Source organism: Lutra lutra, chromosome 1 (assembly GCF_902655055.1).
Source record: "Lutra lutra chromosome 1, mLutLut1.2, whole genome shotgun sequence".
Lineage (NCBI taxonomy): Eukaryota > Metazoa > Chordata > Mammalia > Carnivora > Mustelidae > Lutra > Lutra lutra.
The window spans coordinates 12,898,179-12,925,946 of record NC_062278.1 but is presented as its reverse complement, the minus strand read 5'-3'; the positions used below and the strand labels follow the sequence as shown (position 1 = coordinate 12,925,946).

The 27,768-nt window shown below is 50.0% G+C and overlaps 1 protein-coding gene across 3 annotated transcripts in view; it reads left to right on the top strand.

The window, feature by feature from the left end:
- HUNK (hormonally up-regulated Neu-associated kinase) overlaps positions 1 to 27,250 on the top strand; it is a 98,665-nt gene extending 71,415 nt beyond the window's left edge. For all 3 annotated transcript variants that reach the window (XM_047721067.1, XM_047721076.1, XM_047721086.1), the window contains exons 6-11: positions 5,194 to 5,329; positions 9,994 to 10,156; positions 14,318 to 14,401; positions 19,136 to 19,183; positions 22,893 to 23,073; positions 25,845 to 27,250. In XM_047721067.1, coding sequence (XP_047577023.1) covers positions 5,194 to 5,329; positions 9,994 to 10,156; positions 14,318 to 14,401; positions 19,136 to 19,183; positions 22,893 to 23,073; positions 25,845 to 26,503 — 1,271 coding nt within the window. In that variant the 3' untranslated portion in view covers positions 26,504 to 27,250. The remainder of the gene's footprint in view (positions 1 to 5,193; positions 5,330 to 9,993; positions 10,157 to 14,317; positions 14,402 to 19,135; positions 19,184 to 22,892; positions 23,074 to 25,844) is intronic.
- Positions 27,251 to 27,768: the final 518 nt, after the last annotated feature.

Below are 27,768 nucleotides of genomic sequence, written 5' to 3'. Positions count from 1 at the left end.
TCAATATCTCAATCTTTAAAAGGCAAAGAACCAACACTGTTTTAACCCCAGTAATTTTACCCAGACTTAGCAGGCTGGGCTCTGAGCGTTTTCTGATTGTGAAAATTAAATTTACCTTAAAGAAGTAAAAGCTCCACCCTGAAGGTGTCTAAAAAATAGTTCAGGGGCGCCTGTGTGGCTCAGTGGGTTAAGCCTCTGCCTTCAGCTCAGGTCATGATCCCAGGGTCCTGGGATCAAGCCCTGCATCAGGCTCTCTGCTCGGCAGGGAGCCTGCTTCCTCCTCTCTCTCTGCCTGCCTCTCTGCCTGCTTGTGATCTCTGTCTGTCAAATAAATAAATAAAATCTTTAAAAAAAAAATCTTAAAATTTAAAAAACAAAATAAAATATTAAAAAAAATAGTTCAGAAGAAATTCCAAAGAAGATATATTAGAAATGTTCTGAGCAATTTTAGCATCACTGGGTTGGCTCCCGCTCTGAGCAGACAGCTTTGACTTTGGCCTTAAGCTCTGTGTGTGCTTTTTAAAGATCTTCACATTCCTAAGGGACTTTGTTGTCTTGACTTGTCAAGCGTGAACAAGCAAGAATTGCATTTCCTTCTTCTTCTTCTTCTTCTTTTTTTTAAAAAAAATTTCATTTATTTAAGGGCACCTGGGTGACTTAGTTGGTTGAACATCTGCCTTTGGCTCAGGGTCCTGGGATCGAGCCCTGTGTTGGGCTCCCTGCTGGGTGGGGAGTCTGCTTCTCTGCCTCTCTCTCTCTCACTCTCTCTCTGTGAGAGGGACAGGGGGAGAAGGACAAGCAGACTCCCTGCTGAGTGCAAAGCCCCACACAGTGCTCAGTCTCAGGACCCCAAGGTTATGACCAGACCTAAACCAAGAGTCAGTTGCTCAACCGACAGAGCCACCCAGGCTCCCCAAGAATTGCATTTCTATATTTGATTTTCCAATTAAGGAATCCAGACTCCTCCCCTAACCTTTTTTTTTTTTTTTAACTATTGAGATATATAAGTATTTCTCCTCAACAAGGGCACATGCCAGCTATCAAGCGTGGTGTTTGCTCAGGGAATCTAGGCTGCTGACTTGGGTTGTCCAAGTGTATGGCTCCGGAAGGCAGCCTGTAGATCCGCCCGCCTGCTCACGGATGGGACTTGACACGAGCCACTGGGGCCCTGAGCTCCATGCTGGCCCTCTTATCTTGTTTACACAGTGAAGGATCACAGTTTTGGAGATGAGCCCCTGGCCTCCTGACAACCCCCCATTTCTCCAGCCCTTTGCCTTTTACACCCTGCCGGGTTTACCCCTTCTTCCCAACCAGCCTGGCCCACCTTCATGTGGTACCATCTCATTTATATCCAGAAATACTCGCTCTCCAGCAACAAGACTATCTGAATGGCCATATGTAAGTGCTTTTCACATTATCCTTTTGTTCTCATAATAATCCTGCAAGGTAAGTACTCTTAGTCCCAGTGTATCAGTGAGGAAACTGAGTCTCAATGAACTTACGTAGCTTCTCTGTTTTTGATTTTATGTCTGCTCAACTCCCAAACCTGGGTTTTCCTCCTAGACTGGGCTGCCTCTCTCCCTTTATTTTACTGGGTATAAGATGCTTCCCTTCACCCCAGATTTGGGGGAATTATTTATTATTGCTTTTATATTCTGAGTAATGTCAGAATTGGGATGTCCAGATGTAAATATGCCAGTTTCATTAAGTCTCTCACCAACACCCTTATTTTATTTATTTTTTAAAAGATTTTATTTATTGATTTGAGAGAGAGAGAGAGAGAGAGTGCGTGTGTGCACAATTGGGGGGAGGGGTGGGGGAGAGGGGAAGAAGGGAGAGGGAGAGGGAGGAGCAGACCCCCGGCTGAGCAGGGAGCCCAATGCAGAGCTCATCCCAGCACCTGGGATCATGACCTGAGCCAAAGGCAGACGCTCAACCGACTGAGCCCACCCAGGTGCCCCTCACCAATGCATCTTTAATTTAATGACTCTGTCACTCATATTTGCAATGATCTCTATACATCGATTGCATAGTGGTACTCTTTTTAAGATTAAGTTGGGAGCATTTTTGCCCAATTGGAAGAAAAAAGACAGCGTTACTGCTTTCGTGAGTCCTTCAAGCATGCTTTCGAAGAATTGCCCCTCAGCTCCACCACGTAGCTTGGAAACTGAAGCTTCTGGGACCTTTCCAGTTCTTGCTTCTAGACAGTCTCTCTCAGCTTGTTGGCACTTGGCATATCACAGCGTCGGGAATGCCTTTCATGGCTTACATATTTTTCAGACAGCTTGTCTTTACATCTCTACATCTCAGTGATGGTGCTTCCACATTCCAGACAGTCATTTCCGAGCAGGAGAATTTTGTACCACGAAGTCAGGGAAGTGAAGCTGAAGGGGAGGTGTTCGCAGTTGCAAGGGAGATCTCTGAGAAGCCAGCACCAACGGAGATCTTTGAGAAGGTCCAACAAGTCATATAACTTGTTGCTTTTGCCTTGGAGTTGGTAGGGAAGGAGCCTCGAGTAGGGACGGGACTCCACTCGTGTCTGATGGGCTCCCCTTCTACAGAAGGTCCCATGTCTGTGTCTGTGGCCTCTAGCCCTTTTCCTAGGCACGGTGTCAAGGTGTTCATACACACTGGTCCAGACCATGGAAAGCAGATGCCTCCCGGAGGAAAGTAGGTTTTGCACCAGAGAAGTGTGTGTTGCATGTGATATGGGGCTCAGAGAGAGAGCTTTCTGTGTGGGTTATTCCTATCCTGGGGCATGAGTGGAGACCCCAGTGACTAGCTTAGAAGAGTGGAGAGCCATGAGAGGCTGTGCCTGCCATGGCTTTCCAGGACAGTGGAGAATTTTAATCCCTCTGGCTCATGAAACATTGGGATTTTCAAGATCATTAAGACAAACTTTGGAGAACTCTCCTGATATTTTCAAAGTCCTTTTTGGATAGGAACGCAATGTTGGTGATATCCAAAGAAATAAAATTCATCAGTAGAGATCAGAACTAAAATTACTCGTGCTCATCAGCAATTTGCGAAGATGGCGAGCGTGTGGTTCTGAAAATAGAACAGAAACACACATCCAGTCTGTTCTTAGCATTTCTGGTTAATCATACTCTGAAAAAGCCTGGCGGTAGCCTTGTTGTACAGGTCCTTTGAGGGTAAGCTACAGAGATGTGTCAGAAACGTTGTGAACTCGCAGCCTCCACATTTCAATTGAGGAAGCCCACATCTTTTTTGTTTGACCCATAGACAGCCTTGATCAGGCATCCAGATGACTCTTGCAACGTTGGGGAGTCGAGAGAAGGGAGATAGAGGTTCTGGAAAGAGGAACTTTTTTTTTTTTTTTAAGAGATCTTGTTTTTCATACCACTGAAGAATATTTTAGGAAAGTTTTATTTGGAGACCCCACTATAAAACTCAGAGTATTAAATGTACCTCATGTGCGAGCAGGTGTCTGCACTTATATTTTTACCCACGCCGTTCTTAATGAGAAATGACCTTCTGGTGACCACACCAACTGGATGGGAGCCCACTGGGGGTTTACCGGTGGCATGACCAAGTAAAAGTTGTTTTCTTTCTTTCCTTCTTTCTTTTTTTCTTTCTTCCTTTCTTTCTTTTTTTTTTATAAGGTTTTATTTATTTATTTGTCAGAGAGAGCAGGAGAATGCACAGAAGCAGGGGAGTGGCAGGCAGCGGGAGAAGCCAATTAGGACTGTGTTCTGGAGTCTATTACTTGGTGTACTGGAAATTGAATATTATGGACAAAGCTACGTAAAAGGATATTTTTTATAGTGCCAAGATGATATGACCATGCTCCGTAAAAGAAGGAGCATAGAATGAAAAGAAAATAGTAGCCCCACAACTCAAGCAAGACAGACCATCTTCATTTGGAAGTAATCCCTGGCATTTTACCCGTATGTGTTCATGTGTATTCTGCTAGCAGTCTGGGAGCCTGTGACCTTCCTGTGAATTATACGCATGTTTTCCAACGTCATGCCATTGTCCCACATTGTTATAATCTTCAAGGATGCGAATACCTACTTAGAGATGAACCAGCTTCCTATCCTTAGTGCCCGGGTGGACAGCAAGTGCTCTGTTAAAAACTCATCTAATGAAAAGAGACCCAGGGCTTTTGAAAATCATTTTCGCCTGGGATGGAAAGGAAAGGGGGCTGGGAGGATCATATAGTTTGTCAGTTGCTTCTCATACTCTTTCCTTACATACCACGCTCATGTGACCACAGCCAACTTTTGTCGGCTGCAAAATAAGGACAACCCTAAATGGTGTACATTTTGCCCAAGCAGCCCCTTCATTTTGAGGGAAAGCACAAAAGGAAAGGGCCCATCAAGTAGACATGGGTTTACTGGAACTTTGTACACAAACGAGGCGTATGAAACTTGGGGGACTGTTACAGAGTTTCCTTACACTTTCCCTCAGCCTGGCTCTCTGATCGGGTTGGCTGTGTGGGCTCTGGCTGGTCTGGGCACCGTGTTGTCCATTCAGAGTCTGGGGAATAAGTGGGCGGCCATGTAAAATGCCTTTAAAAGAAAGGACCAGGGGCGCCTGGGGGGCTCAGCTGATTAAATGTCTGACTCTTGATTTCAGCTCAGGTCGTGATCTTGGGCTTGTGAGATGGAGCCCTGTGTCTGACTCCATGCTGGGCGTGGAGGATTCTCTCTCCCCTTTTCCTTCTGCCCCTCCCCAAACCTTAAAAAAAGAAAAAAAAAAAAAAAAGACCGGAAAAGCAAGCAGGACCTCTCTTGGTGTCTTGAGACTGTGTGTTACATGGTGAGGGGCAAGTTAGAGGGTATAATTTAGAGTGCCTTTACCCCCTGGTTCTTTTCTGAGTACTTACTCAAAAACCCACCTTGAGGACAACCATTTTCTCTTTACTTGCTTTTATCCCTTCAAGCCTGGAAATAGAACAGCTCTCGGGCTTATCTTTAGAGACGGGCTGCGAGATTGGAACACAGGCTGTCCTGGGAAGTGCAGGGCATGGGGAGACCTGAACTGGTTCTTGCTTCACCGTGTACCCTTGGACAGATATCTTAAGCTCTTTGGACTTGAGGCACCCGGAGATCCCAGGAATAGACCAGTGCCGACCATGACTCAGGAGAGGGGGCGGACCACCTGCCTTGAGTCTTGGGGGCATCTGCGTTTGGCCTGTAACTTGGCTATGTTTGCCCAATGTCTTCCCAGGTGCCATCAACTTCCTGCGTTCTCTCCTGGAACCAGATCCTGTGAAGAGACCCAATATCCAGCAAGCACTGGCGAACCGCTGGCTTAATGAGAATTACACGGGCAAAGTGCCGTGTAACGTCACCTATCCCAACAGGTAACCAAGAACACACAGAGTGGACCCCTTCTCAGGCCGGATGGGGCTGCCTTAGGAGCCCCAAATCCTTCTAGACAGGAAGTGGTAGGTGAGTTAAGGAAAAGCTGTGTTTTCTCGTGGCAGCCCACCCCCCACTCCGTGTCCGCATACCCTCAGCACACGAGAGGAAGTGTAGATGGGGCCATTCCATGTGGTTGTGCCGAGTGTGCCGGCTTGGGACACCCAGCAGGGGTGGGTGGAGACCAGAATCCGTGCCACAGTCCCCTTGTCAGACTTGCCCTGGCAACTTGCATCTTCAGAGTGGCCCCTCTTTCTAATTCACACAAAGGAACCATTGGGACTAGCTGTGGCCTGAGTGGGTGAGTGTGTGTGTGTTTGAGTGCATCCGTGAGGGCATCTGGTTGTGTTTGAGTGTGTGTGAGATCCATTCCCGACCCCTCCTGCCAGGCTCAGGCAGAATCCAGTGGGACAGTCCCTCTTCCCATTCAGACCACCCCTTGGCCCTTCTGCTGCTGCCTCTTTGCTCCGATGTTGAGTTCCTGCTTAGAATGCTGGGGACAGGAAGAAAAGGCAGTAGAAGGAGACTGTTGCTTCAGGCCATGTTTCCCTGTGAACTTCCTGTGAGGGCTTCCCCTTCGCAGCTTCCAAGAGGAGAACACTTCAGGTGAGGCTTGCAGGCGGGGATCCACGGAGTGGAGACCCTGAGGGGTCCCTCCACACACGTCTCCACTGTTGCTGTGCTGACTACAGATTTGAAAACAAGTATAAGAAAACATTGCCTTTGCTTTCTGCCTACTCACTGGACATATTGTTAACTGTCCCGAGTGAAGGCACGAGGCCCCTCACCTTGGTTTGTTTACAGCAAACATGAAGACCACATGGGTCAAATACCTTCCAGGCCTGAGACCCGCACTCTAGGGCCTGGGCCTGGTCACTCTGGTCTGAAGCCCAGATGAGAACAAGGACTGCTGATGAAGGGGTACAGATATTTTCAAAATGTCCAGAAAGTTCTAGAAACATTCACCAAGCTGTAAGAAAGCTGTCACACTGAGTTCTCCAAATTGGATGGGCAAGCAGGGCTCTGTCTTGGGGAGAAAGTTCCTAGAGAACTTAAGAGGCCACAGGTGGAGTCTGCCTCCTGTGCTACTGAGCCAAATTTACCCTCCCTGTGGCCGTAGATGAGGTGGTTTCACTCCATAGCGATCTAGAATTCTAGCAGTTGACTCTTGAGATGTAATGTAAGCAAAGTCTAGGTTATTTAGGTTACCAAGGGAACCTGGAAATAGATTGCTGGTTTCCAACACTACCTCCACTTGGCCCGTATCTGAAACAGACACCAGAAATATTACCTCAACGTGAGCTGCAAAGCAAAGCCGAGGAGCCATGCCTCATTACCTGTGCTCGTGAAAGACGGCAGCACACAGGTGTGCTTTCCCTTAGAGGAGGGGGTGCTGGTGGCAGCCACATGAGTCATTAAGCTAATGTAATCACTGCCTAAATGAGCATAATCAATCCACTTAGCATGGCAGCTGTTCAGAGGAAGCAGAGCTGGTATTGGAAATCCAGTCTCCCCCACTTTGTTGGCCGCATTGTCATTGACAAAGAATCATACCGTGGCGTCTCATACTATAGTTTCCCACGGGTGGTAGTCAGTATTTGTAAATTCAAACTTAAATGCAAGGATCCTCCACTGTTTTTTGCCAGATGAGCAATTTTTTGCCTTTGGACTCTGGTCAGAAACATAAAGGCTGTCCATGAACTAGTTGGCCTGTGAAAATGGTTAAGATCATGTATATTAAAGAAAACAACCACTTGCTATTTTCTGTTTATACACGGCCCACTGCTCATTTTGTACCAGAGGCAAAATCATGTTCCATTTAAAAGTTTTCGACTTAAAGAAATTTAAAGAGATTTAAAGAAACTTGCAGGAGCTTGGTTTTTTAGTCTTGACTTTGAAAAATGTGTAAGGCAAAAAAAAAAAAAAAAGAAAGAAAGAAAAAAGAAAAATTAAAAAGAAACAGTGCTTTTGATAGTTATTTTTCTGGTTTGACCAGAGCACAGATAATTGGGGTCAGAGCGTGTGATCAGGGAAAGGAATACAGACTATATCATAAAGTGTATTTTATAGCTTCCCAACAAGCCTAGCCTCAGATGTCATTATTTTAGATGTCGTTAAAATGTTTTACTTTTGGGAAAGAGCGAAAAATACAGGGCTTATGTTTTATATCACTCTTCCGTAAAGCCTTCTGTTAAGTCATTTCGGCTTCCAAGTTGATCTCCAAAAGGCAAGAGGAAAGTATCTTTAAAAGTCAACTTTTTATAATAAATATTCATGCCAGCAGTCAACAGTTTGCTGTGCAGGGAGCCAGCCTCCCTGGGCTAGGAGCATATATTTTTAGGGAGGTGACCTTGGCTGCCTTCCTCCATTGCCCTGCTAGAGCCTGGACAGTCTCCCACCGTCCACTTAGCTCTGGGGGTGGGTGGGAAGGAAAGGAAGTCATTGGCTAGTGTTCTGGAACATTTTACTAGGGTCTATATCGTTCAAACACGGGGAGATAGTAAACAATTAAATAACTGATATTGCAGACTTCCAAATATACATGTTGCTTACTGAAAATGTTTAGTACTCCCAGTCAATGGAGTCGACAGAGCTCTCCTGTTTCTGAGGACAGGAGATATGAAGGGCAGAGATGGGGTACCTGACCCTGCTTACTGCCCCCTTCTCACCTCCATCCCCCAAGCTCACCCTGGAGGCATCCCTCTTCCTGATCGTTCTCCCTTCCTGGGCTTGCTCTGGGTAGAGGGCGGGGTATGGGACGTGCTGCCGAGGATGGCGCGGTGGTTGATTGGCCAGGGGCGGCTCATGTACCCGCGATCTGATTGGCCAGGGGTGAGGCCATGTGGCCGTGCTCTGATTGGCCAAGAACTAGTTACAGGGCCGTGGTCTGATTGGCCAGGGGCAGGGCCACGCCCACACAGGCATTGCTGGGTAGTTTCCAAAATGGAGCCTTCTGCTTTAGTAAGTGCTTTGTTAAAGTTCAATTGCATTCTTTTTAAACAAACGTTATTGTTATTATTATTACTATTTTTTATCACTAGTCATTCCTACCCCCCTCCCATCCATTATCGAGAATTTGATTTTGTGGCCAATAAGGAAGGGAGGGCAGATTTTGTGGTTCTTTGGGTGCATTCTCTGAATGGCACTTACGTGTCTAGCGAGGGAGTGTGCAGCCATGGGTTACACCGATGCGAGGTGGAAGGTGGGCTGCGGACCGAGGTCTGCTCTTGCCCCCCTTTTCAGCTGCTCTGTAAATTCGGCAAGTCAGTTTCCTCCTCTGTATCATTATGGACTTGTTCTGTGTGGTTTCTCGGGGTGTTATGGTCTGAGGTCCCATAAAAAGTATCCTGGGACCCTTGGCGGAGGGTTGGTGGGCTACAGAGCTCTCTGGCCGGTTGTGCTTGCCTTCTGCTCAGACTGCCCTATTTATAGCTCTCTTAAGGGATTTAGAGTGTTCTAGTTGATGATGTACCCCCGCTACCCTCACACACGTGCTACACTCCCCAGCCTGCTTGCTTGTTCTCTGTAGCCCTTCCTCGTGTCTGTCTATTTGAAAGCTGCTGAGTGTAGAGGTTTAGCATCCAGACTCCGAGCCAGACTCTATCTGAGGGTGCGCTCCTTCTTGCCTGTGGGAGCCCGGGGCAGTGCATTTCACAGCTGCGGGCCTCAGTTTGTCCCGTCTGTAACATGGGGATCATCACAGTACCCACTCATAAGATTTTCTTGAAGAATAAATGAACTAATGTCATCTGTTTCCTACTGGAATGTTGACTCCACGAGACAGGGACTTGTTGAAGGAATAAATAAGTGAATGAGTGGATAAGTAGATAAATGAATAACAAGCTTTCAGTTTTAACTAGGGAGTTTATCTTCATAATACTCCTGTGAAGAAGCTCTAACCTGTCCTCCCAGAGCACCCTCCTTTACACCCGAGCCCCCATTTCCCTCTGTGAATGCGGGATCTCACACTGTTCCTTTAAAAGCAATATGGTTTGGCTCGTGAATGTGCTCCTTTCCGAGCCCAGCTTACACACAACTAAAGTGTGGGCTCTATACCTGTGTCCAATAAACACATTTTTAGAAAAGACTGCCAGATTGTAAGAAATTCGAAGCTCATTGGGAAAATTTGAATATAGTCTAGATATTAGAGAATACTAAGGATTATTACAAATTATTAAATTATTGGGTATATGGATGACATTGTGATTCTGCAGGAGACGTCCTTGGATCTTAAAGGAGCACACTGGGGTGTGTAAGAATGAAAGGTCACAATGTCTGTGACTTAAAGTGCTTGAGCACTAAATAAACAAGTAAATAAATGAAGAAAATAGGGCAAAGTGTTAACAGTGGTGTATTCTGGTATTGGGTACACAAAGGTGATTTATACTCTTCTTACTAGCTTTCTGTCTGTGTGAAATTGTTCATAATAAAAAAGATCAAGTGAATGAATGGACAAGTGGATGGATGGACACGATTGTCCATTGGGGCCCTGGTTGGTGGGGGGCAGTGGGTGCTCTGTGCCGCCATGTTTGTGAGCATCGCTAAGGGGGCCCTGGATCTTCTCAGTGGAGGTGGAGAGGTGACCAGTGTTCTCTTTGCTGGGCAGGATTTCCCTGGAGGACCTGAGCCCGAGCGTGGTGCTTCACATGACAGAGAAGCTGGGTTACAAGAACAGCGACGTGATCAACACTGTGCTCTCCAACCGCGCCTGCCATATCCTCGCCATCTACTTCCTTTTAAACAAGAAACTCGAGCGCTATCTGTCAGGGGTGAGTGGGGCCCTCGTGGCAATTTTCTCTGCTCTCTGTGGAAAAAGGAGCTCTTAAACCTGGAGTGTTTCTCAGTTGCTGACACTTGATCTGAGCTGTTAATTTGAACTAATGGGAGGCTGGGTTTCTGAATGTGGGATAAAGTAGTAGCAAAACCTGCTTCTCAGGTGGCTGGTGCTTTTTATCCGAGGTGTTTTCCAAACATCCTCCCACAGAATTAACCCCCCGGGCGGCACCGGTAGACATTCAAGCCACTTTTCCCATTCAGTTTCTGTGTTGCCTTCTCTGTCTGCCTCTGGGTATCTTGGGTTCCCATGTTAAAGGCATTGGGGACTTCTGTGGTCATACAAGTTGGGGAGCAGTGCCTCTCAGGCATTCATCTCTAAAGCATGGTTTATGAGGAGACCATTATTTATATGTACTTCTCTAGAAAGTAAAAAGGACTCATAAGATTTTCATGAACAATAAATGAACTAATGTCGTCTCATTATGAACTAATGTCTCACCCCGTGAGAGTCGCCCTTCATGACAGTGCTATTAAAGTCATGTGATAGGCAACCCAGTGTTCCGCAAAACTCCGCTAAACAATAGGCTTTGAAACCTTTTGTGAGGTTTCTGTATTAGGGCTAAAGACGATAATCTGCCTAGAACTGGGGAGATGATATTCCCCTGCCATGGCAGAAAGGACCACGCGATAATGCCCAAAAGACAAGACGGTCAGAGTGTATCTCTTCAGCAAACAGATTTGGGAGATGTCTAGAAAACATTGCTGGATCAACGAAGAAGCTCATTGGGAGGTTTGTCAGACAGTTGGCCGAGACTGCAGATGTTTCTAAGCTGACTCAGCTTGGGGAATTTGCTAGACTTTGCTCCAGCGGGAAATTATCCACAGAAGTACTTCTTGGGTGAACCACCAAAGGAGAGATATACACAAGGAGAAGCATTCTCAACAGTGAAAGGCTTTTAAAAATAAGAACAGGGTTTTATGGAGGGGAAGAAAACATGCTTTGTGTAAGCAGTGATGGGATGATGCTTCTGATGGGGACAAATACTCAGCTTTGAGAGTGGATGTTAGAGATGGTGTCACCGTTGCAGGAAAGCTACTGTAGGAGAGGAGTGGAGGCCAGAAAGACAGGACCCTTGACACAGTATTTTTTTTTTTAATTAAGATTTATTTATTTATTTGGGAGAGAGCGAGAGCGCACGCGTGAGTGCATGTGCAAATGCTGGAGTGGGGGGCAGAGGGAGAGAGTCTTAAGCAGAGTCCATGCTGAGCCCAGAGCCCGTGGCAGGGCTTGACCTCACGACCCTGAGATCAGGACCTGAGCCCAACCTAAGAGTTGAACACTTAACCGGCTGCACCACCCAGGTGCTCTGACACAGTATATTTTTTATATCATTTTATTATGTGATAAGGAGTAAGAAAACCTCTTGTACCCTACCCAGTTCTCTGCTCTCCCATAATGATGAACCTAAGAGATATCGGACTTGAAGGTCCTTCCCATTTCCTTTTTATAAGAAGACCACATGCCCCATGTTTCTTATCTTATCCTTTTAAATTCCTATTTGATATATATTTTATCATGTATGTGATCTGTTAGTACAGTGGTACATGCTTATAGTTACAATATGCATATATTATAGGTGCCTTTGTATATCTTTTTCACTCATATGAGTTCAAGGTCACACCGTCTGGGGACCACTGTGGTAGAAGATAGTAGTTAAGAATTTAAATAGCTGTTGGGACGCCTGGGTGGCTCAGTTGGTTAAGCGGCTGCCTTTGGCTCAGGTCATGGTCCCAGCGTCCTGGGATTGAGTCCCACATCGGGCTCCCTGCTCAGCAGGGAGCCTACTTCTCCCTCTGCCTCTGCCTGCCACTCTGTCTGCCTGTGCTCACTCTGACAAATAAATAAATAAAACCTTTAGAAAAAAAAAAAGAATTTAAATAGCTGTTTGGTGCCTGGGGGGCTCTGTTGGTTGGGCAAGTGCCTTCGGCTCAGGTCATGATCCCGGACTGCCGGGATCGAGTCCCACATGGGGCTCCAAGCTCCATGAGGAGTCTACTTCTCTCTCTGACCTTCTCCCCTCTCATGCTCTCTCTCTCTCAGATAAATAAGATCTTAAAAAGAAAAAGAATTTAAATAGCTGTCAAGTAAGAGGAAGAAAAGAGGAGCAACACACTGATTTTTTTTTTTTCAAATGATGACTGTTGTTCAAAAATTAGTTTTTAGAAAGTGTCTCCCTGAAGCTGACTATCGAAGTCACAGTTCTATATTTAAAGGCTGAAATTGCTACTTTCCTAAACAAGCTACCCGATTCAAACGTTATTTTGGCAGAACTTGTTTGGACGCTGATCGATAAGATGGAGGAACTTTGGAGGTTTTTTGTTTTGTTGTTTTTTTTTTAAAGATTTTATTTATTTATTTGACAGAGATCATAAGCAGGCAGAGAGGCAGGCAGAGAGAGAGAGGGAGAAGCAGGCTCCCTGCTGAGCAGAGCCCAATGCGGGGTTCCATCCCGGGACCCTGAGATCATGACCTGAGCCAAAGGCAGAGGCCCTACCCACTGAGCCACCCAGTCGCCCCTGTTTTGTTGTTTTTTAAAGATTTTGTTTTTAAGTAATCTCTATACCCAACTTGGGGCTCGAATCACAACCCCAAGATCGAGAGTCGCACACTACTGACTGAGCCAGCGAGGCACCCCAAGGGACTTTATTTTTTATTTTTTTTTTAAAGACTCATTTACTTATGTTTAGACAGAGAGATTGAGTGAGTGAGTGTGCACCATGAGCAGGGGTGGGGCAGAGGGAGAAGGAGAGAGAAAAGTCCCAAGCAGACTCCGCACTGAGTGCAGAGCCCAACACAGGGCTCGATCTCACAACCCTGAGATCATGACCTGAGCCAAGACCTAGAGCCTGGCACTCAACCCCCTGAGCCACCCAGGTGCCCCGGGTCTTTAGTTTTTAAAATATTTTCTTTCTGCTGCCTGCCTCCGTATGTACAGATACCAATTTCGGTGACTCACGCTCTTCCTAAACAATCACTGAAGCTCTTTGGCTGTGTCTTGATTTGTCTTTGTTTCTTGCCATCTGCTTGGTTCTGCTCCTCTGCTCTGCCCAGCGTCGGGGTGGCACGCAGGTGTTGCAAAGCTGAGCCCTGCTCTGTCTCCCGAGAATGTTCTATGGAAACTCAGCGAATGTGCTTCTCGCTGGAGAAGGTTTTTATTGTATGATGTCTGTTTGGTGCTTGTTCCTTCAATCATAGCACCTACCTGGTCTGAGAACCAGTGTCTAGGCAAGGGGCTGATTTTAACCAGAGTGAATTAATCCCCGCAGACAGCTACAGCTGGTCTGCTCCACAATTTCCTCGCACGGCTGATTTAATTGCACAGGATGCACTGTCCCAGCTATTAATCTCATCAACCAATTACTAACAAGCCTTGTATAATTTAAAAACCGAAACCAGTGAACTCAAAAGTAAAATACATACCTTGATTATTACTTAATTATTGGTCATTTCTCCCTTTCTCTCTTGGTTCTCATCTCTTCTTCGTAGAACCAAGAAGCACGGACTTTGTGTTGGAGCCTGTAAGGCCATTCCGTGAAAATTTGTTGGTTAGTAAACCAATTAGTCATGTAATTTACCCATCTCCAGGCAGGATTAGACCTCCATCGTGCACCTAGATTATTTTAGATATAGTTGGCCGTCGTCTTTAAGCCGTATTATGAATTGCTGTGAATCACGGGGAGAGGGGCAGATGCGGCTCACTGTTTTTCGATAAAGCCAATAAACAAGGTCCCTGTCCTATTTCATGTTTCCATAACATAAGTTATTCTTTCTAGCTCACATACTTGGTTTCTGCTTTCACATCTTAGAGCAGCCTTCATCACGCAGGTGAAAAATCTGAGACCAGCCCGGAGCGGAGACGTGCCCAGGGTCAGCAGGAGGAGGCTGCCTGACTCTGGGTCCGGGGCTCCCCCCTTCGCCGCATCCCGCCTGCCTGCCCTCCTCAGATGAGGTTTTGCATCGCAATGAACTGGCTTGCCAGCCGCTTGTAACACTTGTTCCCCCAAGTGCTGGCTGAAAAATTAATGACTGCTTAATGGACATTTCTGTTTCCTGTGGGTTAAACCGTGCTTTCCCCCCTCTTCTCATCTGATAGAAATCTGACATCCAGGACAGCATTTGCTACAAGACGCAGCTCTACCAGATAGAAAAGTGCAGGCCGGCCAAGGAGCCCTATGAGGTGAGTGACCCCCAAAGCAAAAGCCAGGATCGCTTAGAGTGGATTTCCATTTGGAGAGCAGAATGGAAAGGAAACCAAGGACGGTGGGACATAGAAGCAGCAAAAGACAAATGCTTCCTGGCTTAACTGAGCCCCGAAAAATGGTTTCCAGTCAAGCCACCATCTCTCAGTCGTCAGACTGTGGTTCTCAGCTGTGGCCACATTGTTAGAATCACTGGGGAGCATTTAAACATCTGGGTGTGTGGACTGCCCCCGCAGACCCCCCACTGAAGCTCATGGGGGCAGGAATCAGCGGGCGGTGGGGTGGGGGGTTCTGTATTTTTTTAAAGCTCCCTGGCTGACTCCATTGAGTGGACAAGGTCGGAAACCATTGTCAGGGCTTCAGAAGGCAAAAGTAGATGCTCAAAAAGGTACGTGAGTGTAACGCTTGGCATCGGAAGGAGATAGTAAATGAGGGACAGAAAAAGTTCTGGATGAAACCAAGTTTTTCCAGGCACCTGTTCCTGGCAACTTATTGGTACTCAGTACATATCTAAGAGAAAACACTGAGATTCTCCGATTTCAGAGAAAAACTGGTATCGTATGGCAAGTTGTACCAGTTTTGGACCCGATATATATGCTTGTGAAGAGACTGTGCCTGAAAAGCTGGATCCGGGGTCCCGGAGCCCAAGCTGAGGTCACCCCCACCCACTCGTCCCGGACTCCTCACTTGGTGCTTTGTCAAACGTAGCTCCTCTGCCTTCTCACTGATTTTCCTGGGAATCTGCTTGCTTTTCCCCCAGGAGCCTCTGCCATATGCCCCTGGAATGTTTTCATTTAAGGAGAGATCAAAACAGAAGCCTTCCTCATGCCGACGGGCCTGCCCCCTTCCTCTTCCCTTTTTGGACTCAGTTTTCCATCCTCATGATTGCATGAGCTGGGCCTGTCACCACGGAAGGAAGTTCTGGGTTGTTCTTCAGTGAGGGTGGGTGGTAACTGAACACCATTCCGGGCTCATTGGCTGCGACAGAGAGCACCTGGGGCATGACCCAGGCCAGTCTGGTGACATGGGTGACACAGAGCCGAGCTGCCAGGCACCACTGTGACAGGAGCCCAGGGAAGGCCACCCCTGAGTGTCAAGGCAGGGCAGAATGGTAGGGCTATCCCGTCTAGGCAGAACCTAGGGGGCGGTGAGATTGAGGGAGGTGGGGATGGGGAGGCACCCGTGGCTGAGGAACTGGCAAGGATGACAGGGGTGACCGTGGGGCCGTGTAGGAGATGCTGCCGGGAATGGCGCTGAGGAGACCACGGGAGAGGCCGAGTGTAAAATGGTTCGTGGTGTCAGCTGAGCTGTTAGTTAGACTCTGGCGGGGTCAGTAGACCAGCCCATGGAAGTGGCAGAGGCAGAAAGAGATTTCATGGGCTCCAGAAGGGGAGGGAAGGAAGTGAAGACAGCGAGGGTAGACCTCTCTGCTGCTGACATTGGCCGTGAAGAGAAGGAGAGGCCATGTGGGTTGGGAGGAGTGAGGGTGGGGAAGTTGGGAGGAACTCCAGGGATGGCTGGGGGTGGGAGGGCTTAGCCTTGACCCTGGGCTGTCTTCCTCTGAGACAGGCTGCAGTGCCAGCGTGATAAGGGGTGCAGGTCGGCTTTTGGGGTGGGGGTGCTCCGGGGCTGAGCCCCAAGCCCGAGCACGGCTTTCAGGCTGAGAGCAGATGGGGGGAGGTGGTGTAGGGGACAGACTCCCCTGAGCTCCAGACCCCTCTGGCTGGTTGTTTACTAACCCTCCTCCTGCATGAGCAAAGGTTTCCCCAGTCCAGCATGCCTGGAACTGCCCCACCTCTGTGTCCCTCTGCAGGTGACCGCCCACACTCAGTATAGGGCAGAAACACAGGAGTTGCTCTTCCTGGCCCCTCTGCCAGCTTGACACCTAAACCTCTCAAACCCCATCCACCCCTCCGTCTCGACCCTCCCACCCCCCCATCCAGACAGCACTGCCTCTGGCCTGGATGTTGGCCACAGTCCTCGCTGGTCACCCCCTTTCCCATGAATGCCTGCCTCTCGCTTCTCGGCATGCTAGCCAGAGCCAAGCCATCCATACTCAGATGGGATCACTTCCCTGTTCCAAGCATTTGAAGGCTTCCTTCACCTGGAAGACAAAGTCAGTGACACAGCCGCCGCATTTAACTTGTCCCCCAGACCTTCACAGGCAGCCCTGGTTCCTGCTGTGGGCTCAGACCCACGGGACCTTCAGACTTCTGTGCTCTCCTGGCTCCCAGCGCTATGCATTCCCTGTTTCCTTCTTCCAGAATGTTCTCGTCACCTCTCTTTGCTGATTGATATCTTCTGTCTTCACATTCCAACCAGTGCCATTCTCTGGCTTCTGCCATTGGGTCCCCTCTCTCTACAGGCTGTCACACCCCATTCCACGTCCTCGAACTTGTCCCATTTGCACGTTCTGTTGCTCAGGGAGTGTTTGACTCATGTCTATCTCCCACTCTGGACTGTGAGTTCATTAAGAGCAGGGAGTGTCCCTTTTGCTGCCCAAGCCCTAAGGCAGGGAGGGACATCCAGCCTCTTGCTCTGAGGGTTGTTACCTCAACTGGGGTACAGAGGATTCAGAATTCACCATGAGGCTCCCTTGCCTCTTGGTCTGCATTTGACTCTTGAGGGACTTCAGTAACAACGTATCCAGTGCCCCATGTGTGTGCCCTAAGTGGCCTCCGAGTCACCTTGCTGATGCCCGTGTCCTTGGTCGCCCTTGAACCTGACCCCTGCGATTGTTTGTTTGAAAGCATCTGTGATGGGAAAACGGCCTTTTTTTTTTTTTTCCACCCAGATTATTTTTCTTGGATGATTATCTCATTTGGCCTGAAAACACATGGCGAGTGTTTTAAACACTTGTTGAAACATTTACTGGTTAGGGTTTCGATAGGAACGCTAATGGAAAAAGAGCATTTCAATTTTCTATGAGCCATTTGTTTTCTCCAAACAGCAGCCATACTTGTACTAATTAAATTACAGGCCGTTACGAGATTGTCTCACCCGCCTCTATTGGGACCCAGAGCGTGGAATGGGGCCAGTTAGAAAGCGTGTTCAGAAGAGCTGAAGGGGCCCAGGGTTTCTAGATAAAGCCCCCTCGGAGCCTTCATGAGCCTCCTTCCATCGCCATCCGCTGGTCCAGGAAAAGCTACAGGGAGAGGGATGGGTTTCACGTCATGCGCTAGCTGGCACCGGGGTGGCTCGGGGCCATGTCCGTGTCCTGGGAGCGTGCGTGGCCTCTTTGTTCTTCTCGGCTCCAGTTCTGTTTCTCCTAGGAGACAAAGGAGCAGAATTAAGCTGGAATAATTTCCCCTGTGGGATTACAGGGCTGTTCTTGGACGACTTCCCCACCTTTCTCCTCCTCCTCTAACTTTAAAAGGTGGCAAATATATCTGTAAAAGTGGGACATCTGTCTCACCTTAGAACGCCTCGAGCATGTACCCCAGGGACTCCTCTTTCTAAAAAAAAAAAAAAAAGAAAAGAAAAGCTGCCCTCAAGGACCAAGGGCCATGGAGGTCAAGGAGAGGCAGCCATCATACTTAAACTGGCTTCTTAAAGCTGCAGAGAACCAGAGGCCGCATTTGTTAAAATCACTCATGTGCAGAGCAAAGTCAGCTCTGGCTGGAGGGCTCCTCTGTGGCGCAGAGCCATGGGGCAGCCTGGGAAGGACGCTGTGCGGGGGGTCACAGAGGGACCGGACCCGTGTGCGGGGGGCTGCCGTCACAAAGCATCACAAAGCATCACACAGGGTGCTCAACAGCGAGGATTCGCTGTCTCTAAGTTCTGGAGGCCAGAAGTCCGGGCCTAAGGTTGGTTCCCTTCGAGGGCGGTGAGGGGAGAACCTGCCCCATGCCTCCTAGCTATGGGGGGGTTACCAGGATCTTCGGGGTTCATTGGCTTAGAGCACCACTGAAATCTGCCTGTGTTTTCACCTGCTCTTCTCTGTGTGTGCGTCTCTGGGTCCAGTTTCCCCCATTTAATGAGAATCCCAGTCCCATCGCAGTGGGGCTGGATGACCTCCGTAAAGGTGACTCCCCAACAGGCCCCCTCCTCAAAGGCAAAGGAGAATGCGCTTTCACACGCTCCTATCCCCCAAGCATCAAAGGGGACACGATCGGCCTGTCCTGACCCTGCCTTCCAAGAAGGTCTCATTCTGAGATCCTGGGGGTGAGGACTCCAGTGTATGAACTTAGGGGGAATGCAATAAAACCCATCACAGGGGCAGTAAGTTTAAAGGGAAAATACTAAAACTTTCCCTTGGTGTCTTGTTTCAAATCTATGCAACTTGTAAAAATAAAGTGTGGAATCAAATCAGACACTCCATACTGTTGGAAATTGGAGTTGTGGTTACCTTTGGCGACTGGGAGAGGACACGGGTGGGGGTACAGTTGGGTTCTGTATCTTGGTCTGGGTGCTCGTTCCGTGCGTGTTTTTACTCTTGGAGAAAATGCATTGGTTGAACCACTCCCTTGCCATTAGAGCACTCCTCCGTTATGTGTCTTAGACTTTAATTAAAAACTTAGCTAGAAAACCTACTCAGTGCATGACCTGGAGCATCTGCTACCTACTTTTGTGGTGATTTAAGAGTTTGGCTTCTTGTCTCTAAACATGGAAATGAATAATTCTCAGCCAGAACTGCAAGTGGTAGGGGATAGAGTTTAGGGGATAAATAGCAGGTACAGTTTCTAAATTGTTGAAAATGTTGCTTTTCACAGGCCTCCCTGGACACCTGGACAAGAGACCTTGAATTTCATGCTGTGCAGGTAAGAACTTGGGGGTTATGATGAATTCGTCTAAGTTCTCCAAGGAGAACCAACAGAGAGTATGTGTGTGTGTGAGAGAGAGAGAGAGAGAGAGAGAGAGATACTTGGATACCAAGAGAAAAATGGATGTTTCAGCTCAGTCCCAAGGCCTTCTGGAAGCAGAATTCCTTTTCCCTCAGGACACTTTAGTCTTTTTCCTCTTACTGCCTTCAACTGATTGCACAAGGCCCACCCACATTGTGGAGGGTCCTCTGCTTTACTCAAAGCCTACTGATTTAATCGCATCTGAAAAGTAACCTTCACAACAACATCTGGACTGCTGTTTGACCAAACATTGGGTGCCGTGGCCTAGCCAAGTCGACACTTGAAATTAACCATGACATATGACCCTGAAGGTTGAGGGATCTCTCTGCTTGGGGCTGTCTGGATTCTACATCCCCTCCCCCCATCCCAGTCTGGAATTAAAATGCAGATTCCAGTTGTGAGTGGGTTTATCAGAATCCCCTCAGATCAGACTGGTGCTTTCTAGGTTTAGTTGACTATTTTTTATTGTCTTGCTGTAACTCTATACTTGGCTATGCGTTTATGTCTCTACCTGCATGAGAAGTGGGCTGTGCGATAGTCCAGAGCTTCCATGGCCTAATTTATGAACCAAGCCCTCTTTTTCTCAACTCTGTTGTGTTTGTCCTGTGGCAAAATCAGATCTCTGTGGCTTTCCCAAAGCAACCAGCAAGTAACACCTGGGCCCCTGGGCCATCCCAGCGGAAGGTCACCTTGTTATTCCCACAGGAACAGAGCCGAGGAGGAAAGGGAAGGGGTCCTGCTCTTTGAAAAGCAGGAGGCTGGAGTCACAGGGACAAGTCTCAAGGGACCAGTGCTGGGACTCAGATCTCAGAGGCTAAGGACCTCCTTTTTCCTCTTCCTACTCGCTGTCAGGCCTACAGACCGCTCCTTCCAGAAGCCCGGTGCACCATCACGCACTAGCTGCTTTCTCTCTTCTCTGAAACAGTCCTGACGCTAGAAGAGTCTTGGGTAGACCCTCCTTTATGATGCCACATTTTCAAAGTGTCCAGTTTTATAAACATCTGCTCACTTGGACAGTGGGTAGAAAGTGGTTTAAAGAAAACCAGGAGGTTTGTACGGGGTTTGCTTCTGGGTCCTCTTGGGGCCCCCCTCTCTGATCTGCCTTGGGGAGTTCGATTGCAGTGTGGGGGGGGGTGGTGTGGGTGGGGGGAGCAAGTGAGAATCAGAAGAAAACCAAAGAGGCCGCTCGGCAGCAGCATCGCTGGGAGGGGAGCGCGGGAGCGGGTGTGGGCATGTCGAAGGGGGAACATAATGAGTCCCTCTGAAGATCTGTTTCTGTTACATAAAGCAGTTTCGCATCCTGTTCCCTAGATCTCTTGTGGAGAAAATAGGGCATGCAAATGAAAAGGTATAATTGGATGATCGGTGGCATTTGGTCACCTGCGTTTGGAGGGCGCTGAGATTGGCTGGTGACATGCAAACGCGTCTCTCATGTGGGCTGTTGACCATCCACACCGATCGATCGGGCAGTTTATCCCTGGCAGAGATCTGCTGGACTCTGAATTCTTGGTATCCCCCCAGGAAACTGGTCACCATGAAATCACCCACTCTTCTGGGCTGGAGAAGGGCGTCCTGGGGCCTTTGGGAGAAACACTAGGGTGTAGGATCCTGGGATTAGGTTCAACAGGGTGGCCCGAGCAGGTGTCCTTATTCCATTTCCCCCCTCCTTTAACCCCCCCCCCCATAGCAGCTTTCTGTTTGGTGCCAAATATCCCTTCGTCAGTTACCAGAGAGATTTCTAGAGCCAACCTTGGGTTCTCTCTGCAGAAAATTCATGCCTCTCCGTGCTAATGAACTCTGGTTAAGTGGTGTTGCTGGGGCCCAGAAACTTTGCATCTTGACTTTTCAACTTTTGAGAAGCCAGAGAGAACTGGGGAGGAGCTAAAATGAAGCCATGAAACCAAACAGCCCTCTAAAGAGTAGGGTCCCAGAGCAGCCCAAAGGAAACTGTACTCATTGTTGTAGACCAGTTCTGAAAAGGAGGGAACGCCAATCTTGTCTTTCCTTCCAAACACTGTTTTACAGTGTTTCATAGAAGTGCATTTGATTGCCTTTTTGCTGTTCAGAGTGTCAACAGTGGACCTGGTGACTTTCCTCATAAAAACAGTAGAAAGAACAGCGTGAGAGGAGGAAATTTTGCCAGACTTTTTAGGACAAGCCTCTCATGTGCCCTTTGATGTTTGGGGCACGGGGGCGTGTGAAAGCTTGCTCCCCTTTGCATTAGAGAAGGGGTTGTTGGTGTTTCATTGAAACAGGGAGAGTGAAGCAGTAAAGAACCGTGGCCTTGACCGAGATGGGCTGGAGCAGGCGGCCCCCTCTTTCCACTCAGTAACATTCTACATTGGGACCTGGAGCACAAGCCTTCTCTGTGCTATCCCCAATGCTGACCTGGAGCCTGGGGACCACAGCCTTGTCCCTCGCCAGCCCCTGTGCCCCGCTCTTTCTCTCTCCTGGCCCTGCCCCAGGCTTCCAGAGGGCCTGCAGTGGCAACGGGAGAGAATGACCACTCTCTGGGCTCCGCCTCTCCTTTCTTCCCACCTCGGCCCTACACTGGTGACAGCCACGTGGCCCTCACGGAGACCCCCAGGCTCAGCATGGCACCCCCACTTTCAGTTCCTTCCCTCCCATTTTCAGAGTGGGCGTAATGAACCCCACTCTGGAGAGGCTTTGAAAATCCTCATCAGAAAGGGCCTTCCAAGGCTTCCTTACAAGCTTTTCAACAACACCCATGAAAAATGGATGAGCTCTCTTGAATTGCAAATGCTCTCAACGCTGAAGGCAAAAATGCAAAACTGTCTTTTTTTTCCCCCCTCCCTGGTGGTGAGGTCAGGGACTCTGTTAAATGGTAAACATCAGACACTCTTCAGGGCCAGAGAAGGAACTCCAGAGCCATATCACTCCCTTCCCAGAAGCTTGAACTCGATTTTAATTCAGTTCGGTTTTCACTGGCTTTTTAAAAATAAACATTTCAATAACTATTAAACCTTCTCTGTATGTCTGGCTTTATGCCAGAGGCTGTGGGGTGGAAGATACGTAAAATAGGAAACTTCACTCCCATCAGAGGGATCCTGGTAGAGTTCAGGGAAGGCAAGACTTCGAGCAAAAATGGCTAAATAGTGCCAATGTTAAGCGCGCACGCGAGGGCGTGAGTGACCAAGGGTGGCCACGGGTCAGAAACGCCCAGGGCGGCTCAGGGCTCCCGCCTCCCTGGCTTGACTGAACACACAGGAGTAGACATGGGGATGGAAGTGGTTGTGTCTCCTCTGTGGGCTGAATCTGAGGGCCCTGCTTTAGATAAGTGAACAGATTTCCAGAAGTCCTCATGGGCTATGCCTTAGTTTCTTCAGCGTGTTCTAGAACCACTGACCTCCTCAGGGTGACCTTGCCCTTGCTGGAACACCTCTAAACAGTGCCATGCAGGGAGCTGGGGTGATGGATACTGGCTTGTGGGCCCAGGGTGGGGTGGCATGGCAGGGAAGGGGGCTTCCCCGGAGCGTCTGCAGGGCCCTGGCTCTTGCGACGTTCATTGTGCAGTTGAGAGCAGAGTTTTGGGGGGCTGGGCTGTCTCAGATCTCCTCGGAGATCTGTGTGTGTCTGAGTCCATGTGTTTACTTCTGACTTGAAGGATGAAAAGCCCAAAGAACAAGAAAAAAGAGGAGATTTTCTTCATCGGCCGTTTTCCAAGAAGCCGGACAAGAACGCGCCCGCGCACAAACAGCCCTCGGCCTCTCTCATCACGCAGATTCAGAACACGAAAGCGCTGCTGAAGGACCGCAAGGCCCCCAAGGCCGGCTTCCCCGACAAAGGTAGGTCAGCTCGGGCTACGGGCTGGATCCCTTGTGTTTCAAGACGCATGGCCACTGTGTACCCCTCACGGACGGCTGTGTGGGCCCCTGGGACACAAGTGATTCTTGTACCCGTGGGAAGGCAGGGGGCACACCAGGGGAACCCGAGAACCATCAAGGTCCAGACCGTGCGGTATTGGCTGCCTATGAAGGCAGGCTTTGAGACAGCGGGGTGGTGGGGGGAGGTGGTTGCACTGTATTGTGGGAGCAGAGATGGGGTACATGGTATCGTGGTTGGGAGCAGAGATCAGGGAACAAAATATTCCAGCAGCGGAGACTGGGATGCAGGAGTAGAGACGGGGGGTGCCCAGTGTTGTGGAACAAGGGACAGGTGTTCAGTATTATAGGAACAGAGATCGGGGTGCAGGGCATGGTGTTGAGAGAGCGTGCACAGGAGAGAGCCCGGTAGAGGCTCTGAAGTCTGGTCGATAGAGTCTGGGCTCTGGGCTGCGGGTGGGGGGCTCAGACCCCTGCTCTGTTGGCTTCTTGTGAGCTAAGATCCTGACCCTCAGAGGATCCAAATTCGTTCCCTCGGGTAACTGATAAATACAAGGTTCGCTCCTCCGGGACAGCATGGAGAGGTGTGGAAAGTGAGGTGGGGGGGCAGGAAAGTGTTGGAAAGATTCAAAGAGCTCCGAGCAGTGGGGCTCTTCCCCTAGGAGAGACCTGGTTCTCAGCCAGGGAGGAAAGTTCCACTGGGTTCAGTTTCATTCTTGAGCTTGCAGAAGGCAGGGGATCTCTCTGGGTGGAGCCCTGTTTGTCCCCCCTTAGTGCTTCTGCTCTCTGGCTTGGTCACCAGCAGCGAAGTCAGGCCCTTGACGGTGCTCTCTCGTGCTTGTCCCCAAGAAAGTCTAGGTCAGTGCTGATACTTTGGAAAACTTTGCCACCCTCGAGGTAGATTCCGTACCTGGTAGTTTCCTTGGCCCATCATCATTGGTTTCTTCGCATTTTTCTTCCTTCGCCCTGAGGCGTCTGAGAGCCTGGCAGGTCGGAGTCGTTAGCACTGAGCACGTGCTGTGTGGCGGACCCTGTTTCAGGCTCTTAGCTCACCCCAGTGAGCTTATTCTCACCCTCCTCTCTACAGCAGAGGAACCAGGCACAGGGAACTGTGCAAAGTCAGAGAGCTGGTGAGCAGCAGAGTGCAGATTTCCCGTTGGGCCTCCTGGCTCTAGAACTTTCTCTCCTGACCCGTGTAGCCGCCTGCCTCCTGATGAGGATGGATGAGGAGGAGCCAGCCAGAGCGCTCACAGGGTGGGGGGCTGGGGAGCAGACCCTTGCTGAGTGGGGGGGGGGGTAATGTGGTGTGCGGGTGACTTCCAGGTGACTCTGGGCTGGAGATGAGCAGGGCGTGCGTGGGAGTCCTCACAGGCTCTGCATCTCCGGGGAAGTGGAGGACGCAGGACTGGGCAGAGGAGGGGGACCACGGGCCACCAATTAGGAGCCCACGGCCATCGCAGGGAGGGGTGGGGAGAGGAGGGGATGCTTGCATGCTGGCTGGCCCACCGGGCACGTCAGCCATTGGTGAGAATTTGCTTGTCTCCACCAGCGGACCTCAGGCATCTGTGGTGGCCCGAGGTGGAGATTTATTCGGGATCTGCGATTTATTTATGTAAGGCGAAGAGGATGCCCGGTGGCCTCGGCTGCTCGAGAATCACTGCTTGATCCTGCGGCTGAGGCTTGACGGGGGCCCATAAAGCCTGGTGGCAGAGAAGGGACACTGAGGCCGCCTTGCTCCGCAGGAACTTGGCCTGATTGCCCTGCACTTCAAATTTGGGGGGGTTCCCTTTCTTTCTGGCCCCGTTTGCAAACCTGGATTCCAGGCTGGGCCTGCTTGAGGTGGAAACTGTGGGGACTCGCCTGTGGCCTTCAGTGTGTAGACGAGGAGTGTGTCACCCCTGTCAGAACTGGGTGAGGCTCCGGTCCTACTGGGCATCATGAGGAAGGAAAATCGGACACTTGCTACCACACGGGTGAGTGTCGAGAAGATTCTGCTCAGTGAGACAAGCTGGTCCCAGAAGGCACCAGAGATCCCACTTACGTGAGGCGCCTGGTGTAGTCAGAGTCACGGACGGAAAGCAGGCTGGCGGGTGCCAGGGGCTGGGAACGGGAGTTCCTGTTGAGTCGGGGAGAGTTCTAGATTTCTGCCATTAAGAGTTTTATTTCACAACAACACAGGATATACTTAACCCTACTGAACTATACACCGAAAAATGATTAAGATGAGAAATTTATGTCATTTTTTTAACCACAATTTAAAAAAAAACACAAAAAACAAAGTCACGAGGGAAACACTCCTTCTAGGGTCAGTTGTCTGAGGACCAAGTTCATGGGTCCACAGCAAGCCAGGCCAGTTGCGTGTCATTCTGGCTGTGGGGCGGTGGTTCTGCTGAGCCACGTACCTTTTTTATTCAAAGACTCATTGGCAGGGTCTGGAGTTCAGCAACCGAAAGGAGAGCAGATGTTAAGGTGGTGCCGTGGGCAGATCAGGATGCGGGAGGCCGCCTGTCCCCGGCCTGCTGTCCCCTCTGTCCTAGGAAGAGCATCTGGTTCCCTGTGGGGGGCGCCGGACTCCGGAGCCCTTTGCTTCTTGGTTTCTTCTGGTCTCCCCGGGAGGGGTCTGGCTTGGTCAGGAGGCCACAGCAGGCCGGGGAGGGCCGTTCGCACAGTTGATACAACTCTCCTCACGATGTCCTTTGCTTTCTCTCCTTTGTCCTTTGCTTTCTTGGGTGCAGATTCCTTCGGCTGCCGCAATATTTTCCGTAAAACCTCCGACTCCAATTGTGTGGCTTCTTCTTCCATGGAGTTCATCCCTGTCCCCCCTCCCAGGACCCCCAGGATTGTCAAGAGACCAGAGCCCCCTCAGCAGGGCCCTGGGGTCCCTGGCCTGCCCCCCAAGGAAGACCCCCTGGTGCTGGATATGGTACGCTCCTTTGAGTCCGTGGATCGCGAGGACCACACGGAGCCACTGTCCCCATCTCATCACTATAGGATTCTCGGCTCGCCTGGGGGCTTGGCCCGTGGGAGTCCCGGTGAGCGGACGCTCTCCCCGGCCCTGCTGCCCGGAAGCCTGTCCCCCCTGCAGACTCCTTTGCATCCCACTCTGGTCTCCTTTGCTCACGAAGAAAAGAACAGCCCCCCAAAGGAAGAGGGCATGTGTTCCCCATCTCCAGGTCCCAGCAGTGGCCCCACACAGCCCCTGGGGAGCCCAAACTGCGTGAAAAGCCGGGGCAGGTTCCCCATGATGGGCATCGGACAGATGTTGCGGAAACGCCAGCAAAGCTTGCAGCCCTCCGCAGACCGGCCCCTGGAGGCCAGCATGCCCCCGCTGCAGCCCATGGCCCCCGTGAGCCTCTCCTTCGACGTGCCCGATGGGGTCAAGGGCCAGTGCTGACCTGGGCCGGGGTGGGATTCTGGGTAATTGTGAGGAAAGCAAAGGAACAGAGCTCCCCACGAGCATCAGGGTGTGACGACTGGAAGGCCGCATGGGAGCCTCCTTCAGGGTCTCTCCTCTCCCCCTGCCATGCCGTCTCCCAACTGTGAATGGCTGACACCCACGACCCAAAGCCTGCACAGCCCGGCCATGCACAGGGACCCCAGAGATGCCGGAATTCACTCGGATGTCTGGCTAGAGGTGCAGACTCTGTGTCCTGCTTCTGCCTGCCCACCCACCAGCCCTCTGCCCACCTCCCCCTGCTGGGCCACTGTGGCCATCAGCCTCTGGGCTACCCCTATCCCAGCCTGTTATGGGCTCTATGCTCATGCTGTACTCTGGGGGTGCCTCTCGGGACTGTGACTTCTTAGCAGGGAGCCTGTCATGTGGGGACTGGCAGTGTCCCAGAGCGGTTCCCCTTCCTCTAGTAGAGGTGACTCCCCGCAGGGCCCGGGGAGCTGCTGACTCATCAGCCAGGCCTCGGACACCTCCGAGAAAAGTGGGCCACAGCCTCGGCCAGTGGTGCCACCCTCTCTGTGTTGGAGGGGCAGGCAAAGATGGAGCCAGACAGTGGCACCCCAACGAAAGGCAAAGGCCAAAGGGGACACACATTTGCCATCTTTTTTGGTTGAAACTTGCTAAGTGTCGACTTATCTTGTCCAAAGATGATTTTTCCTTAGGGGATGTCAAATCAAAGTAACAGGATTTTAAAAACTCGGGTGGGGAGATGAGAAGCGAGCCTACCAAACTCATGTTTTCACGAGATGATACATGTGGAGGGCGTGGGTGCTCTCCCATGTGAGGCTTTCAGTGGCCGGTGGCCCTCCCCATGATGGCCTGCAGGAGGGCATGATCGCCGTGGGCCCTGTGTTCTTCCCACCTTACCAACACAGTCTAACCTTCTGGAAGGCATGGGACCTAGTTACAGCTGGGTATTGAGAAAGAGAGAAGACATTAAAGTTCAATGTGGATGCATTTGGAAAGCACCATTCATTACCTCTGCTCAGTGCTGTTTTGGGGCTGCCAAGAGACCAAGAGTGGTTTCGGCCGGACGAGTTCTTTGTAAGCTGTGAGCCGCCTCCCGCGGTGGGAATCGTGGTCAGAAAAGCAGTTCCACGTGTTCTCTGAGGAGAGCAGCATTCCTCGAACGCGCTTTGAGTCTGCGTCCCATGTTCACACCTTTTGCCAGGGCTTGAACCAAAGATGCGTCTCCGGTTCCTTGTCTG